Source organism: Protobothrops mucrosquamatus, unplaced genomic scaffold, assembly GCF_001527695.2.
Source record: "Protobothrops mucrosquamatus isolate PMUCROS unplaced genomic scaffold, P.Mucros_1.0 scaffold2486, whole genome shotgun sequence".
Lineage (NCBI taxonomy): Eukaryota > Metazoa > Chordata > Lepidosauria > Squamata > Viperidae > Protobothrops > Protobothrops mucrosquamatus.
Window position 1 is genome coordinate 189058 of NW_015388554.1, and position 18945 is coordinate 208002.

At 40.6% G+C, this 18945-nt stretch overlaps 1 protein-coding gene across 1 annotated transcript in view; it reads right to left on the reverse strand.

Moving 5' to 3' along the window:
- C2CD5 (C2 calcium dependent domain containing 5) overlaps window positions 1-18945 on the reverse strand; it is an 86094-nt gene that overhangs the window by 55045 nt on the left and 12104 nt on the right. The window contains exons 4-9 of the mRNA XM_029285913.1: window positions 18299-18394; window positions 16996-17151; window positions 13782-13980; window positions 10304-10455; window positions 7354-7536; window positions 4450-4535 (exon numbers count right to left, since the gene is read on the reverse strand). Coding sequence (XP_029141746.1) covers window positions 4450-4535; window positions 7354-7536; window positions 10304-10455; window positions 13782-13980; window positions 16996-17151; window positions 18299-18394 — 872 coding nt within the window. The remainder of the gene's footprint in view (window positions 1-4449; window positions 4536-7353; window positions 7537-10303; window positions 10456-13781; window positions 13981-16995; window positions 17152-18298; window positions 18395-18945) is intronic.

The following is an 18945-nucleotide window of genomic DNA, read 5'->3' on the forward strand; positions in this document are numbered from 1 at the left end:
TCCTAAATCCCCGCTGCTTTGTGAGCTGCACGGTCTGCCAGTTGACTCCTGGATGCAATTCTTATCACCCATAAAGCTCTTCATGGCATAGGCCTGGCTATTAGAGGGACTGCTTCTATCCATTCAGTGCAGGCACAGATCTTGTAGTGCAGGGGTTCCCAATCCCTGGTCTGTGGACTGGTACCGGGGCGCGGCACACCAGCAACCGGGCTACACAAACAAGCAAAGTCCCATCCGTGGGATGCAGGCAGTACACAAAACCACACATTCTCCGGTCCATGGAAAAACCTTTCTCCACGGAACCGGTCCCTGGTGCCCAAAAGCTTGGGGACTTCTGTTGTAGTGCCTCTCACAGGATCCAGAAAGCGTAATTTCTTGGGAGATCACTCCTGCTCTGTGGAATGATACCTTTGCAGTGATCTGTATGGTTCCTACCCTACTGACTTTCTACAAATGATTAAAGACGTGATTGTTCTCCCAGGCCTTGGGCGTACATGGCAGTTGAGCTCCTATGGTGTCTTTTGGTCTTGACTTCCAGTAACCTGCATACTTTTATTTTGATATTTCTGTTATCTTTTACATTTTGAAAAAAATTAATTGTAAGCTGGACATGGATGTTGTGGAATTGAGTGACCTCACCCAAATTCAAAGCTAACAGCAACTTAACCTTGATTTAGAAATACTTGCTTCCTAGAGACAGTATAAAAGGAAACCATATACAGTGAAATTTTCTCCATTTTCCAGATCTTAATACAATGGATAGACCAGATTTATACAGAGGTTTTACATAATGTCATTTGCAAGATGAAATTATCACGCAAATGGCAAAATTACTAAGACGATTTATTTTTGTGTTTAAGAGATGTTAGTGAATAACTGAGATTCTGTTTAAGCAAGGTTTCACTGTATTAGCACTGGATAAACATGGACTCTCTTGAATTTGACATCTGCATCGTTTAGTTCATGGGTCATTTTAGGTAAATACCAACTGCCAAATTGGCTACACTGCCTTGACCCTGCTGAATTTATTTCTATTTACGTAGAGTAACTAATATGCAAATCCATGACCTATTTTCATAAAATCTTATTAGACCAAGAAGATTAAAAATATTTTTATGTGAAGAACGTACCTAATGAAAAGCATCAAATGGATTACTTCCGTGCTTTAATATCTTAATTCAAGATATCCCTGGCCAATTTTTGTGAAACGCTATCGCAGCGTACAAATTATGCACATAAGCAGTAGGAAAGTTTACAAATACCTAGTAGCACCTGTGGAGTTTCTTTAGGATACAGTGGTTAAATAATGTTATATTTCAGGATAGCTATTATACTATTAATATTTCCCATGGAGGACCATTGAGTCACTATTGGACACGTTACACTATAAATGCCAAAAAAGGACTTGATTTGATAGGGGGGAAAGCAGAAGCAAATAAAAAAATCATATTTCCAATATGAAGCTAATCTGAACATGCATCATGCATATTCTCTATGCATGTCATTTGTGAAGAAGCTTTCAATACGTCATTTTAAAGGCAAAATCATTTAAAGATCTCTTATAAAACTGTATGGCTGTGACTTACAAAAAATGTACATTTAACTACTGCGACTGCAAAGTCAACATTTGTAAAGAATGAAAACATTTACTGCATATCAACTAAAAGACTAAACCCATTATCCACAAAATATATAAATTATTAGGATAAGCAGCAAAGTCAACCAAGTCAACACTTTTTTTCCGTTGTTAGCATTCAAATTAAATATTACAAAATCAAATCAATAAAAAAATGATACGTTACATGAAATGTACAGTCATGCCGAACTCAAACTGGACTATTTAAAAGTTCTGGACAGCTTTCTCATTTTTCTGCCTAGGAACAATTCCAAAAGGAATGTGGAGAAAATAATAACTGGCTCCAAATCCCTCAAATAAAAGCTCTAAGGTAGAAAAACGAGTCTCAAAATAAATATGAACACAAAGAGAAAGAGGTGAAGTGTCACACAACAATTGGAACATACCCGCCTTCTACAGAATTTATGAGGCGATCCTCCCTTAGCAATAGGTAACACAAAAATGGGGAGAAAATTATCCACTGATACAATGCTACTGCTATTCATTTCGAATTAATCCACATTTTAATGGGACGTGACATAAAAACATGTTTGGCAGAACCCTCTTCACTCAAGTACAATTTCACTGCTACAAGAGGCTTGAAATTCACCCAGTGAAAGTGAGGTCCTTATTCACAATGTGGTTTTCAGCTCTAATCATCAGAATTAAACATTTAAAGATATAAAATTAAAGTGTGCGTGTAGGATATGAGGAAGGTAGCTTGTGTCTTTAGATTACAATTCCTCACATAAAGGAGAATTATTATTTTTTGTTTTAAGCTCAAAGTTGACTAAAATAGGAATTATGAGAAAGATAGGCTGATGAGAAAAAAATTGCATATATTTATGCATTCAAGTTTATAGAAACATAGGAAGCAGATGGCAGAAAACGAGCTAGAGGTCCATCTAGTCTGCCCTTCGAAGTTTTTTTTTATTTTTTATTTTGGTTAGATGATAGACATTGGTTTATCCTAAGCACGTTTAAACTCAGTTTAAACTGATGATTGACCCACTATCTCCACAGGAAGCTGGTTCCTAGCGTCTACTACTCTTTCTGTAAAATAATACTTTCTAACATTACATTTGAACTTCCCTGTCAGTTTCAGGTTATGCCCCTGGATACTTGATTTTTGCTTAATATTGAAAATACTATGTTCTAGAACAGGGGTAGGCAAACTTGGCTCTTTTATGACTTGTGGACTTCAACTCCCAGAATTCCTGAGCCAGCATGGCTGGGTCAGGAATTCTGGGAGTTGAAGTCCACGAGTCATAAAAGAGCCAAGGTTTCCTACCTCTGTTCTAGAACCTTATTCATACTCTTAATATATTGAAAGGTTTCAATCATGTCCCTCCTTTCCCTTCTGTCCTCCAAGCTGGACATATTCAGTGCATCCAATCTCTCCTGATATATTTTGTCCGTCAGACCCTAACCCTTCCACCACTCTTGTGCCCGTCTCTGGACTCGCTGAGTCTTATCAATATCTTTTTTTAAGTGAGAACTGGACACAGTATTCCAAATGGGGTCTGACCTCATCCCGTTCATGTCGGAGGAACCATTTAAGGTGCTTCCGGGTTGAAAGGATATCACTGTTGCCTGGGTTACACCCATGGGGGCTCCTTTCATCAGTCCGTCAAGGAGCTGGAGCGAGTGACGGGAGCTCACCCTGCCCCGCAGTAGCACTCAGGTCTCAAACGTGGGCTTGCTAACCTCCAACCCAGAGTCCTAACCATTTGAGCCACCACACTCTATATAGGGTCTGACTAAAGCCCTGTATCAGTGATGGCGAACTTTTTAGAGACCGAGTGCCCAAAAACCGCCTCACTCCTGCCCCGCCCCCGCCTCTCCTGCCCGCAGGGCCACCCACCTCCACGGCCCGCCACAGCAGATCGCCCAGGCGGCCCAGCAGCATCATGGTGGCCACGCCCTCTTTCCGTGCCCCACAGCATCATCTGTAAGCGATGGGGCGCGAGGGCGGAGTCTTGTCCCTGCTACCCGGCTGCCATGTCCTTGGCTGCGTTGCTCTGCGCAGGCTGCACCCAGGGTGATTCTCCTCCAAGGGGACTGCTGGTGAGGGGGCCATGGGGGGGGCTGTGGTGATGGCATGCGTGCCCACAGAGAGGGCTCTGAGTGCCGCCTCTGGCACCCGTGCCATAGGTTCGCCACCACTGCCCTATATAGTGGGATTAAGACCTCCTTTTTCTTGCTGGTGATCCCTCTAGTGATGCATCCCAGAATTTTGTTTGCCTCTGCAGCTGCCTGGCCACAGCGTTTACTCATTTTGCAGTCATCTGCTATAAATCCTTTTCTTCCGCTCTTTTGTCTAATGCTGTACCTCCAGTATTGTCTCCTGCCAGAAGATTCCTTTTTTTCTAAGTGCACAATCTTACATTTAGAAACATTGAACGGCTGTTACCATTTTTTTTTTTTACCAATTTTCCAACGAAGCCAAATCGTTTTCCATGTTACAAATAGCCCCAGGAGTGTCAGCTTGATTACACACCTTTATGTCATCAGCAAAAAGACCAGTGAAAACCTTATGACCTTTGTGAAAATCTTCACGGTGTAAATCTCTTCTTTATAGGCATATGCATTTAATTCCTCTGTCCAAATAAAGATGACAGCCTATATAATTCACAATTGCTGCAGAAAGATAATCATTTAATAACAAAGTATGCTGTTTTCCTATACAGCAATAGGAAAATACAGGAATGTTTCTAAGGTGATAACTCTAGGCTGAAATACTACACAGATTTTCCGAGAAGTTAATCCCATTGTTGGACACGAACTATACTGGTATACATCAAATATATAACAGGATTTAATGAATTTCTTACCCTTTGCTCCAGAGCTGACTGAGTTTGTTGTCTTAACAGAGCTTTTAAAGGCCCCCCTTCTTTTCCAGCACTACCACTTCCCATTCCTAAAGAACATCAGCACGTAAGTCAAAGTGAAATCAAACAATTAACAGACATTACATCAAAGTCATATTAAAAATATGGCACATGTTTGATGACTAGCAAATGTGGACAACCCTGTGAAAGTCTAACCTGAGATGGTCAAAAAGCCAAAGTTGTGTAGCAATTAATTTATGAAAAGATATATGTAGTAGGAAAAAGATAAGCCTCATTTAACAGGCTATAATTTTTAACTGTAATTAGTGTGCACATAGCCTATGATTTATGCGCAAAAGCTATTAACCATGATCATGCTAGATGTAAACTTTAGTAAGCCATTGGCTAAAGATTATGCCCCTCAGCCCTATTTGAACTTTTTAAAAAACCCAAACAGAATTCAGAAGTTAAAATATTTCAGAGTATTTAAAGATGGCATTACTAGACTGCAGTCTGAGATATATAGATTTTCACATGATTATATGCCATCAAGTCTTTTTTGACTTCTAGCAACATTTTGACATAGCAAGGGACTAAAACTTGGTACTCTATGGTAATTTAAGGAGCCCACACAGCTATTAGAAAAAGAGTGTAATCATATAAAGGAAAATAATGTATTTTCAAGGCCGAAAGGATGAGCATTTCACATCAGTGTTTACAGAGTAATTCCATTAAATTTATTTAGAAAAGGTTGTATCTAAGTCATAAAGATATAATTTAAATTCAAAGTTCCAAGTATCAGCCTTTGGTATCTCCAATTGCCATAAATGCCAAACATCCAGTGATATTCAGCCTTGATAATACTGAGCTAAATGCATTCCTGATCAGACCCAATGTCTACAATTACAACTAATAAGGAGAGAATTCTAATTTCTCTTATCAAACCATCAGCAAACTAATTAATAGGGAGATACCTTAGCATGTTGGTTAAGTCCAGGAGCACAATTTTATATGCTTACACGAACCAGAATGAAAGCTAATTTTAAACTTGGGGAGGGGAGAGGTGGCTTAAAAATTCTCATTTCTCTGGATAGAAACAACAAAACTCCAGGATTGGACATTGTGTTAAAACTATTCATCCTGCAGCTTGTGTGAAAAAAGGAAGAATATGGACAAACACAGTGAGAACATAAATGGATACTAATTTACACCATCTAAGATTGCTTGAGAAATAGGCTCTTAATCAAATCTGCTCAATTGCACGATTAAATTTAAGTTTACAGATCCCTGGTCATGCCTGTCCTATTAAAACCTCCATTTTTAGCTGTTTTTGGATAAGGAAACAAATATTAGCATCCATATAGTCCCATTCTGCATGGTGCAGGCAATCACAGTGTTCTTTCTTTTTCTTTTCGCGGTCAAATCTGCCTGACAAGGGGACTATACGATACTAAGAGCAGAGACAGAAATGGAATGAAGGCTGTTGTAGAAATGAAACATACTTCACGGGCAGGAAGAGAACAACCCAAACTCTGTTGCCCCACAGCATCAACCAAGTTCACATTTGCTGAAACAGCCTTGTGAAAGGACAGGCAAAACTGACATTTATACCGGGAACATTTAGAAGGGCATTTAAATTGCAGATACAAAAAAAAAAAAAAAAAAAAAAGCAGGACTGATGGCCACATGATGGTCCACAGAGTAATATGAATGACTTGAAGAAGACAAAGGAGAAAAAGAAGAATGTTCCTCCCATTCAAAACAGAGGAGCATTGAAACATGGCCGGAAATGGGACGGCTATACAGGTAGTCCTCGGTTTACAAGCATTCGTTTAGTGACCGTTCGAAGTTACCACAGCACTGGGGAAAAAAGCGACTTCTGGCCATTTTGCACACTTAAAACCGGTGCAGCAGCATCCCCATGGTCACATGATCAAAATTTTGATGCTTGGCCACTGGTTCGTATTTACATTTACTTCACTTATCCTGGACATGTATGTCACATGTGTCATGGTCACGTGATCACCATTTGTGACCTTCTCACGAACAAAGCCAATGGGGAAGCCAGATTCACTTAACAATTATGTTTCTAACTCAGGGGTAGGCAGCCTTGGCTCTTTTATGACTCGTGGACTTCAACTCCCAGAATTCCTGAGCCAGCCATGCTGAGGGGAAAGGGAGAGGTTTCCCCTCAGCATGGCTGGCTCAGGAATTCTGGGAGTTGAAGTCCACGAGTCATGAAAGAGCCAAGGCTGCCTACCCCTCTCCTAACTTAACAACTGCAGCGATTCCCTTAGCAATGGTGGCGAGAAAGATTGTGCAATGGGGAAAAAAATTCGCTTAGAAACCGTCTTGCTTAGCCACGGAAATTTTGGTCTCGTAAGGCGAGGACTGCCTGTACCACAATTCTTTTTTTTTTTTTTAAGGAAATAAAGACCAATTATCTATCTCATAAAGTTTTGGGAGGGGAAAAGAATGTTAAAAAGGCATGATAAAAATGATTTTTTTAAAAACCCCAATAGTGATAAAGTTTTGGGGGGCGGGGGAAAGGAAGGGACTGGAAAATCAATCCTGGCAAGAGTAATTACATCAACGTCATGTAGCCAGCAGTTTTGGGATTTTAAAACGGATCTAGGGCAGGGGTAGGCCACCTTGGCTCTTTTGTGACTCGTGGACTTCAACTCCCAGAATTCCTGAGGCAGCCATGCTGAGGGGAAAGGGAGAGGTTTACAAGCTGAGCCATGCTGGCTCAGGAATTCTGGGAGTTGAAGTCCACGAGTCATAAAAGAGCCAAGGTTGCCTACCCCTGGTCTAGGGGGAAAAAAAAAGAAAGAAATCATAAGAAGCTTTCAGACTGTGCTTGGTGCCACGACCCAAACCATCAAGGCGATTGATGAGTAATCCTACCGGAAGCAGCCAGAAGTAGCTCTTCAGTGAAAGAAATACTTTTCCTGAGAACTGGGCTAGGGTGAAGAGGGATAGAGCTAGATTCGGAGCAGAGAAGACGGGGCTTTGTAAGTGGTGGGGAACGACAAGATAAGGTTGGGGAACTGGGAAGCAGGCAAATCTTGGGTCCCCACAGGGGAAGTGCTGCGGAGAAAAGCAGTAAAGAGATGGTAGATTTCAGAAAATGACAAAAAAGAAAGAAAAGAAAAAGAAAAAGAAATCAAGGAGAAAAGAAAGAAAAAGCAAAATGACTCAAGCAAAACCAGGTTTGTAAAAAAAAAAAAGAGAGAGAGAGAACAAACAACGAGCAGCATTATGAACCGTTACAGATTTACAATTCACAGGATGACGAAATGCAACACGATGAAGGGGCACATTCAACAAGACAACTTCATCTATTGTTTCTCCATTTTTAAAGTCGTGAAAGTGTGCTTTAATTTTTTTTTTTAAAAAAAAAGCTTGTTCCACACCGAATGGGTTTTACAGGAAAAATACCCATTTTCCTTGAGAGTTAAACAAAAAAAAAAAAGTACATAAGTTACCGAGGTGAGATGAATGGTGTGGAAATTCGATAAACAACAAATAAATAAATTTCCCCTTTTCGGAACGATTTTGCACTTTTTCTGATGGAGATGGGAGCAGCTCGCTTTGAAAGTCTTCAGTTTTAAAAAAGATACTTTGCATTTTACTTTTTATTTTTAAATAAAAGAGACAAAATCACCTTGTTCCCTTCTTTTCAGTTTCCTCCACATATATATGTATATATACTTTGGGTAAGCACCAAAATCTTCATTCAGAAAATAGTCAATCTCTGTATTAGATTGTTAATTTAGTAAATAAAGCACAAGTCTCGTTTTTAAGACTCCGAGCTTCCATAACTGAAAAACTTAACATATAACACTAAAGCTAAATTTCCCATCTATTATATGCATTATTACTAGCAGTGAATCTGACTTATTTTACAGCTCCTGAGGGCAGAACAAGTAGTAATGGGTAGAAGATAATTAAAGAGAGAACCAACCTAAAACTAAGGAGAAAATTCCTGACAGTTAGAACAATTAATCAGTGGAACAACTTGCCTCCAGATGTTGTGGGTGCTCCATCACTGGAAGCTTTCAAGAAGAGACTGGACAGCCATTTATCCGGAATGGTATAGGGTCTCCTGCTTGAGTAGGGGGTTGGACTAGAAGATCTCCAAGGTCCTTTCCAACCCTATTATTCTATGTTCTATACTAGACATAATTTACAGAGCTTTGGCATTTCCTATCTACTTCCAGGGATCCTTGGAAGTATTTCAAAATAGCACTCGAGATAATTTCAAATTCCTTTTTAATTTAACGGTGCAATATGAGGGTGCTTCTTGCCTAAAGTTGTCTTGGGCTCATGGAATTATTTTCAGAGCTGTGGATTCAACAAACTTGAAGTAGACCATACTGGCCGGTGTTCTGATGCCAATTGTGGCTGTAAGTCGAGAACTACCTGTATTATCCTTCCTAATCTTAAGAAAGCAAAAGCATAGAGGGTTTTTTTTTGCCCACCCAAGGGTGTGCAGATTATGAGTCGAGTTTACTTATATTCTGTTAAAGCCGTGATGTTTCAGTATTATAAATGTGTGAAGCCATATTGTTAAAAATTCCTTGCCATGTTTCTCGTTTGGAGTACAAACAGACATACGTGCAGAGAATGGGAGGTTCACGTTTTTAGTGAACCCAAATCTCAGCTTAACAAGATGAACTATAAACAAACCTTGTTATTTCATCTGGCCTCTTCTCACAGCCACTTGTTTCTCATTTCAGAGTTGTCGTTAGAAGTGAGAAACAATAGTTTATTGTGGCTTTTTATTAAGTCTCGGTGCCACTCCTGGGAATTCTGGCTAATAGCTTGAGAATCACTGTGTTTTGTAGGCAGAGCGAAGCAACCACATGAAAAGACGGAGGCTTTTCTGCTCTGTTCTGTTTCTGATATGATATGCATACACTCCACATATACAGGTAATCCTCTACTTACAACCGTTTGGTGACCATTTAAAGTTTCAACGGCACTGAAAAAAGTGTCTTATGATTGTTTTTCACACTTACAACCGTTGCAGCCTCCCCATGGTCACATGATCAAAATTCAGACGCTTGGCAACTCGCATTTATGACAGCTGCAGTGTCCCGGGGTCATGTGATCTCCTTTTGCGAAGCGAAGTCAATGGGGCAATTCAGATTCACTTAACAACCGTGTTGCTCACTTATCAACTGCAGTGCCTTACTTAACAAGCGTGGCAAGAAAGGTCGTAAAATGGGGCAAAACTCACTTAACCTCTATCTTGCCCAGCAATGGAAATTTGGGGTTCAATTGTGGTTGTACGTTGAGGACTCTCTGGGTTTGTCATATCTTAAGTTACGTTTTGACAATGGTAAAAAAGGTAATGTGGAATTTCATTTTCTAAATCAAGATTTAGAAAACTGAAGATTGTTCTAACATGAAAGATATCTTATTGTCGTCTTGAAAGCAGCTCAAGAGACAGTCAACCAGCCCTTATTCGGTTGATTGCAAAGATGTGCAGATACAAGAAAAGCTTTAAATTGCTATACCTATTTGCACATTTTCAGAAAGACACTCCCAAACTATCTCCCAAACATATTACGGTTACTTTTAGTCCCCATAATTTACAATATGATGTGGAGGAAATGAAAAGACAACTCCTTAGGATAATCTTAAGTGTATGGGCTTACAGTATATGTCAGCTTGCAGAAGATATCCAGATGCCACATAATTCAATAAACAATTCAAAAGAGTTATGCAAATAGCTACTAGATGCCCAAAACAGAGAAAGGCCGTGAGTGAGAAGCTAAAATAGAAACAACACAAATTCAGCAAAACAAATCACAAACAAATTAAAATAACGTGGGTGGAAGCACCTTACCCGTTTTGGGTGTCAAACTCAAATCGGTGTCAGAAGAGGAGGACTGTCGACTGTAGGACTTGGAAGGTGAAAAGGAATAGATTTGGTTTTTCAGAGGGGTGGAGGGTCCTGATGAATGAGGATTGGGGTTGGGGTCTTCATTGAAAGGAATCCTGCCAGAAGAAGGTGGAAACAGATTCAGTGATCCTACATCAAAGGACCGGGCGGATGATCCCAAAACCAGGATGTGGACAGGGAGTGAGGAGGGGATAGGGCCAATGATTCACTTAAGGTGGGAAGCTAGATTACCGATGCCCACAGGCATCGGACAAGGTTGTTCACCGCACAACGTCCTGGAGGCAAATGGGCATTATTGACCAGCAAAACAAAAACCACAGCTAAAAGCATAAAGCATCGAAAAGCGGGAAAGTAAACGAGAACATAAAAACCCATCAAAAACCATGGCTGCCAGAATACGGTATGTTTTTTTTTGAACCGGATCGTTACAAAAGAAAACAAAGCGATGTTGCAGATTATATAATCTGTGCCCTGACGTACACACAAGACAAATATTTTATATATTTTTATATATATATATATAAAGACGCGTATATATATTTCCAGGAAATTAAAAAAAAATATGTTTCCTTATCCGTTAGCACTTGCAGGTTGCCACAGCTAAAAACAAAGCGGAAAGAGGAGAATCGTACCCAGACGTTGGTACTCACAAGCGCTGCTACCTGTAGCAAGGCCTTACCTGTCGGTCCAGTTTAAGACATCTGGCACAGAAACCTTTTTTTGAGAACATCGTGATCAAGCCTGAAGCCCGATCAAAATGTATATTTCTCCCCCTACTACGAGAGAGACACCTGAGATGTAAACATCATTATTGGAAAGGAAAAAAGAAAACAGGTATGCACAATAAAGCAAAAAAAAAAAGAGATCAGAAGATTATCCTTGAGGTCTCCTGTTTCCTCTGACTTAGCAGGTGAATACAAAGGACTTATCTGGAGGAGAAAAACGCTGAGAGATGCAGGTACCTGCCTACACTGCCTGCCTGCCTGCCTGTCATTGTGCCTGCCGCCTGTCTCTCCCCAGCTTCTGAATCTGAGCAGTCCGCGTACCAGTGTAGATGAGAGTGGGAACAGACACAGAGAAGTTCTGAGTAAGCCGTGAGCCAGTAGCAGTGTGAATTGGACTGTTGTGAGTCGAACGACATCCATGGTTGGGAGGATGAGCCAGCAGAGACCTGAGAGAGAATTTGCAGCCGAGATCGAAGGAAAGGGGTGGAAAAAAAATACATACAAAAAAAAAATGGCAAAGTTACATTTTTTTTTTTAAAAAAAATTTATTCTAGGGTGTTCTAGTTCAGGGGTCCCCAACCTTGGCAACTTTAAGACCTGCGGGCTTCAAGTCCTAGAATTCCCCAGCCAGCCATGCTGGCTGGGGAATTCTGGGAGTTGAAGTCCACAGGTCTTAAAGTTGCCAAGGTTGGGGACCCCTGTTCTAGTTACTGGAAGGTTGCAGTTGCGGTTTGCTTGTGGGTGAAGAGCAAACGCTAAAGCAGGGGTGTCCAACGTAAGGTCTGCGGGGATTCCCAATGTGGCCCATAGATTTACTAGCGAGAGCAAGAGCACTTAGACTTATATACCGCTTCACAGTGATTTACAGCCCTCTCTAAGCGGTTTACAGAGTCAGCCTATCGCCCCCAACAATCTGGGTCTTCATTTTACCGACCTCAGAAGGATGGAAGGCTGAGTCAACCTCGAGCCCCATCAAGATCGAACTCCAGGCTGTGAGCAGAGTTAGCCCGCAATACTGCATTCTAACCACTGCGCCACCAGGGTTCAACCAAGTTCCACCAATTTCAATCAGGGGCTGAATGGGAAATTGGGAAGTTTCCTAAAAATTCAATCTACTGATGCAATGGCTCCAGCTTGCCAATTTAGTTAGCTTAACACAGGGATCTTCAAACTTGGCCCTTTTATGACTTGTGGACTTCAACTCCCAGAATTCCTCAGCCAGGCATGCTGGCTGAGGAATTCTGGGAGTTGAAGTCCACAAGTCATAAAAGGGCCAAGTTTGAAGACCCCTGGCTTAACGCTTAAGCATCCAATTAGTTAATTATCATCACATGGAGAAGACGAAGAAAGACATTATTAGATAATCACACATGACCTTCCTCTTCCTCCTCAATGCTTTATATCAAGAAGAGGAATTGGGGAGATTGATATTTAACAAAGTGAAACTTAATTGATTTTTTTAAAAAATAGAAGATATACAAAGTTTTCCAGAATCTATACAGAGGAATACAGTGCACTTGTTGATTCATTTTGAGTTTTACACCCGTGCTCTAATAATTGAGACAAAGAAAAACAGCTAAGCATTACTTGGTTAACATATAATTATAATTCTGCTAAATGTTTAGCTGGAAAGCTAAAAAATAAGCCCCCAATAATTTTTGAAATCTGAATTCAAAGAAATGAACTGGACCAACTTAACTTTATTTCTGATCAATGTAAAATGTCTAAGTATGCAAAGTGAAAAGTGCTATTATAAAAAGCAACAAGGTCATGGTATACTTTAAATAAAAGTTAAAATAAAAGTCTCACACTTATCTGGTTGCCCACTTGGACCAAAAGAAAAAAAAATCACTTAAAGAGAGGCATCTGCCAATACGTTAAATTACATAATTTGAACATTTCAGTAAGCATGACTGAGATAATCTCACTTTGCTTTGTAGCCATTATTTCCTGTTTAGATTTCAATAAAAAGGGCCATATAATTGCAAGACATAAAGTAATATATTCTCATTGGCACTTAGCTTTCCCAAACCAAGTAGTTTCAGATTGGCACACTGCTATTTCTATTTCTCTGGCTCATTCTAAAAGATGAACTCCATCAACTTCTGCAAAACTCAAGAGTTGGCCAATTGCCTACTGACTAAGTGAAAGGGCAGCAAGACTTAATTTGTTCTAAATAAGAGAGAGGGAAGCATTGCAGACAGTTGTAAAAACCTGATAGCACTCAGTTATGACATACTGGCTTAGAATTACACTGAAGATTTCTTCCTCTTAAGTCCACGTAAAACAATGGCATTCAGAATAAAAATAGCTCAAAACAGAGGTCCTGTGGGATTTTATTTTGCAAAATACATTGCAAAATGCAAAGATCCCCCTGAAGCAATTTAATTTCAATTGCTCATTAAGAAGAGAAAGCACTCTGGAATGTAGAACAGGTTAATGTCATCCCCATCATGCTGTCCAACACTGCAGGAATTGCGTGTAGTTGAGGCATCTGACATACCACACTATTCCTACAACTTCTGGTCAAAGGGGTTGCTTTAATTACCCAGGTTTCTCAACACAAAACAGGTTGTCAACATAAAAGGGAAACAGGGGTGTGTATATTCAATCAAAACAAACCAACAAAAATAGGCAATGAGTTTGAAATGAACACACAAAAGAAACTTTCCAGGGAACATTTAATTCATACTTACTCCTTTATGTCCTTGGATGGGGAATTACATGCAGGTAAGAATACAGGTGTGTTACTTAATTTGTCCAAGGTACAGGCTGTCCCAATGGCTCGCACTACTAGGCCAGATTCTCCCTCCAGATCAAAACACTGCAAGTAGCCAACCACTGCATTGCCTCTCATTTCAAGGACCTTCAGGCCAATCTTCCTTTGCAGTTCCCCTGTCAAAAAAATACACATCGTTTAATGCAGAATTAATGTAAAATAATTTTGAACACTGATAAAACAAACTTCAATTTTCCCAATATTGTACTAAATTGTACTAGAGGTTAGGCGAGTTTAATGTAGTGGTTAAAGCCTAAAACCCAGGAGACTGGGAGTTCTAGTCCCGCCTTAGGCATGAAAGCTGGCTGGGTGACTTTGGGCCAATCACCAGGAGACTGGGAGTTCTAGTCCCGCCTTAGATAGGAAAGCTGGCTGGGTGACTTTGGTCCAATCACCAGGAGACTGGGAATTCTAGTCCCTCCTTAGGCACGAAAGCTGGCTGGATGACTTTGGGCCAATCACCAGGAGACTGGGAGTTCTAGTCCTGCCTTAGGCACGAAAGCTGGCTGGATGACTTTGGGCCAATCACCAGGAGACTGGGAGTTCTAGTCCCGCCTTAGGCACGAAAGCTGGCTGGGTGACTTTGGGCCAATCACCAGGAGATTGGGAGTTCTACTCCCGCGTTAGGCACGAAGGCCAGCTGGGTGACTTTGGGCCAGTTCTTTTCTCTCAGTCCAACCCATCTCACAGGGTTGTTATGGGGAAAATAGGAGCAGAAAAGAGTATTATGTATGTCCAATGCCTTGAGTTAGTTATAAGTAATGAAGGCAGGTTAAAAACCTAGTAAAATAAAATAAAAATTAAGATACCCCCCCCAAAAAAAATTCCCTGAAGAAAAGGAGTCTCAACCAGTGAAGTGACGTTTACTATTCACCGGAGGCCAAAATGCTTCACAAATCCTGCACTGAGCAGGAGATTGGTCTAGATTAACTCTACTGTATGGACTCTCCCAACAATAGGATTCTAGGAAATTAAAAACAGTTTCCTCACACTTTTCTAAGGAATTATAAAAATAGGGATTACTCAGACTGTCAGCTTGCTATATTTCTTTTTTCCAAAGGTCAAAAGTTCCTTTAGCTTGGAAACTGCAGCAGCTGCAGAATGCAGTGGACCAAGCCGCAAAATGGGGCAGCAGCCATTTTACATATTTTACCAGTGATGAAGCCATTGCACGGCTGGTAATTATTAAGCCAGATTCAAGCTTCTACTTTTGTCACAGATCAGGGGTCTTCAAACTTGGTCCTTTTATGACTTGTGGACTTCAATTCCTTAGCCAAGTTGTTCATGATGGGTACCAGGGCAAAGTCAGAGGGAGACTGAATGCGTTTCAGCATAGATGGCCACCACAAAATTGTACATTGGCTCCCAGTCCACAAGTCATAAAGGGCCAAGTTTGAAGACCCCTGTCATAGATGGTTCAAGGTAACTTCAGGCTAGGAATACTGGCGATTTCCCCCCCTTTGCCAGGTCCCCCCCCCCCAGATATTCACACAAGGAGTTTTTCCAAGCGGAAAGCACCTACTTTCAGGAATGTTCTCACTACTTTTCAGAGGCATCTACTGTTACATTTTTTTTAAAGTACCTATTTGTCATCTTAAGTTCACCCAGGTCTTTTCTGTGGAAACACTTATTTTTTCCCCCCTTTATGTATATGCTTTTGTATCCACTGCTTTAACTCAATGTAATTTACTTTGTGGTATTTTCATATATATTTTTTTTTTATTTGTGTACTACTTCTAGGTCAGACATGTCAAACACAAGGCCCGGGAGCCGGATGCGGCCCGCGAAGTGGTTTCATGTGGCCCGCGAAGCCATCCTGGAAACAGTGAGGGAATGGCCCCCGCTGCCTTGGCCCTGGCCCAGGCCGGCCCGCCGGGAGCCAATGTACAATTTTGTGGTGGCCATCTATGCTGAAACGCATTCAGTCTCCCTCTGACTTTGCCCTGGTACCCATCATGAACAACCTGGCTAAGGAGAGCAAGCACAGCAGCGGCAGCCTTGAGGAGGAGGTAAGTGCAGCTGGGCGCCCCCTTGGGGAAGTGGCGCTGGGCTTGGTGCCAAGGGTGCTCGAGGACCAGGCTGGGCATTTGACCTCTGCTGCCCAGGGTTCCGGGCAGCCCGCACCACCATCCAGCCCCCCTCCCACATGGCCTGAGAGGAACAGTGAGGCTCCTCCAGTGGACCATGCCTTGGCGCTTGCCCCGGTCCCACCCCCTTCTGCCAGAGACCCTCAGATCTGTCCCACTCCTGCCCAGGCCCCCCACAGGCCCCTTTGAAGTGAACAATGTAGAGCTGGCCACGCCCACCCAGTAGGCCACACCCACTCCATCCACGCCCACCCAGTAGGCTGCACCCACCCTGGCCACACACCCCCAGTCCCCCGAAGGGCAACTGCAATGCTGATGCGGCCCTCCATGAAATTGAGTTTGACACCCCTGTTCTAGGTGGTCAGATACTGTACATGCATTTTTTTCGATTCATAATTTTTAAAAAAATTGCTACAATTTGAGCTCATGGTTAGCCATCTAAAATTCCGGGACAAATTTTTAAAATAAACAAACTAGTAGATCAACTCGATGATTCCTATCTTAGAACGATGGGCTGGGTTAGCTTCCAACTGGATGAAAAAGAATCCATAAAATTAATGGCTGAGCTCAGTTGTCCACACATTCAGTGCCTAAATTTATCATCCTGAAATGTACATTTACACAGTTCAACAACACAAAGGGACCTTTGAAATTCCAACATGCCAGAGACTACGTGGCTGCTTTATAACCTTAACTACAGTTTCAGATCAAACTCAACATCACCACCATCTGTTTGTAAATTATTGTTGGATTAAGTTATATGTTAACAGGTAAAATGCTTACCAATTACTGTTTGGGTAGATTCTTAGCTACAAATGTAAAAGCAATTTCATTGCCTTTACAACATCCATTATACCTACTACAATATATAGTATGCAAACAAAATATTATCTCTTTCTGTTTAGGATATAGTAGCTATAACTTGCCACGTTAGTTTACAAGGTATAAATTAAATAATACAAACAAATCATTAAAATGCACAATAATGCAACACGGTTATTACTTGCAGCCCATTTTTTTTTAAAAATAAATAAATAAATTTACCTGACATTAATGAAATAAGTCTTTGCCTGGCTTCATTTGATGCTCTTGGTGTACGGATTCGGTCTATCCACTGATATTCTGGATCTTCATTAACTACGAGTTCTTCTACAAATCCATGAATAATTACGGCTTTATAGCACTTCGGAATAGACGTAGCTGTTGAAGATATAGTATGACTTATATTTAACCAGTGAAAATAATTTATGGAGATGCTGTCATTTTGATTCAAGGGATCCCCAAATGCCCAATAAATATATATTAATAATGATAGATAAATATATTAAACAGAAAACTTTGTTATATTGTTGCACAGTTGTGTACTTCTGCCAAACAGGATGCTTGGAACAGAAGGCAGTTGAGGCAGAGTATTGGAAGATGATTTCAGAGAACAAAAGTTGAATCAAAAGTAAATCTCACTACAAAGACAATTGTAACAAGTGAGAGGACCCAGTAACCTAAAGCCAGCTAGGGAATTCTGCGATTTGGAAGTCCACACATTTTAAAATTGCCAAGATTGTGAAACCCTGCACTAACCAGTCAATTCTGGAAGTTATTGAGCACTAATAAGAATTATCAAAGAACGCATTAGATGCTGCAACAGAGGAATCTGGTGGGGAACACCTAAAGAAATCTTAATAATAATAATAATAATAATAATAATAATAATAATAATAATAATAATAATAATAATAATAATAATAATAATAATAATAATACGTTGTACCAGGAGATGCCAGAGTGGAAGAAAAAGAACTGGAATAAATTACGAAATATCGCGACCTGACCATTGAAACTGCGCGATTATGGATGAAACGTGTAACAGTGATACCCATTGTCATCGGGGCACTGGGATCTACTTCCAAAAACTTTGCAAAATACATCAAGAAACTGCAGCTTCCTGCAATAACTCCAGCAATGCTACAAAAAACTACGCTACTCGGAACATCTTATGCTGGTAGCAACCTGTGTCAACCATCAGCGCCAGCCAATTTGAATGTTCAGTTGACTGAGGTTCATGTCTAATGAATAAAAGATAATAATAGTAATAGTAATAGTAATAATAATAATAATAATAGCAGCAGCAGCAGTAGTAGTAATAGAATTGGAAGGGACCTTGGAGATCTTCTAGTCCAGCCCCCTGCTCAGGCAGGAAACCCTATACCATTTCAGACAAATGGTTGTCCAGTCTCTTCTTTAAAACTTCCAGTGTTGGAACATTCACAACTCTTAATCTTAAATGATCTGAATTGGTTCACCGGTTCTTTCATTTTTCATATACAAAAAAACATGCTTTTCGACTTACTGCAGAAAAATTTTACTCCACATGACGATTGTCTAAAACGGTTTAAATCATTAAAAAGGTCTACCTTCACCATCACATTGATCTCCCCACGTATACCTGGATGTGAAAATAAAAGCAACAGGGTGAGAATTTAAGTCAGAACACACACAAAAAAATGACTATCCAAGTTACCTGTTTGCAGCCTTATCATTCTAAACTCTTAACACAATTCAGATACAATTTCAAACAGAAAAAAAATAAGCTTCTAAAAATATAAGGCAGGTGGTCCTCGGCTTACGACCATAATGGAGGGTGACCGTTACGAGAGTGGTAAAGCAGGTCACTTATGTAACTAAACTAATTTTTACGATCCTTTTTGTGGTGGTTGTTAAGAGAATGTGGCAGTCATTAAGCAAACCTATTGTCATGATGGCGCAGTGGTTAGAACCGCAGTATTGCAGGTTAATTCTGCCCACAGCCTGGAGTTCGATTCTGACCGGCTCAAGGTTGACTCGGCCTTCCATCCTTCTGAGGTTGGTAAAATGAGGACCCAGATTGTTTGAGGCAATATGCTGACTCAGTAAACCACTTAGAGAGGGCTGTAAAGCACTATGGAGGGGTATATAAGTCTAAGTGCTAGTGCTATTGTTTGCTATGGGGCACTTTTG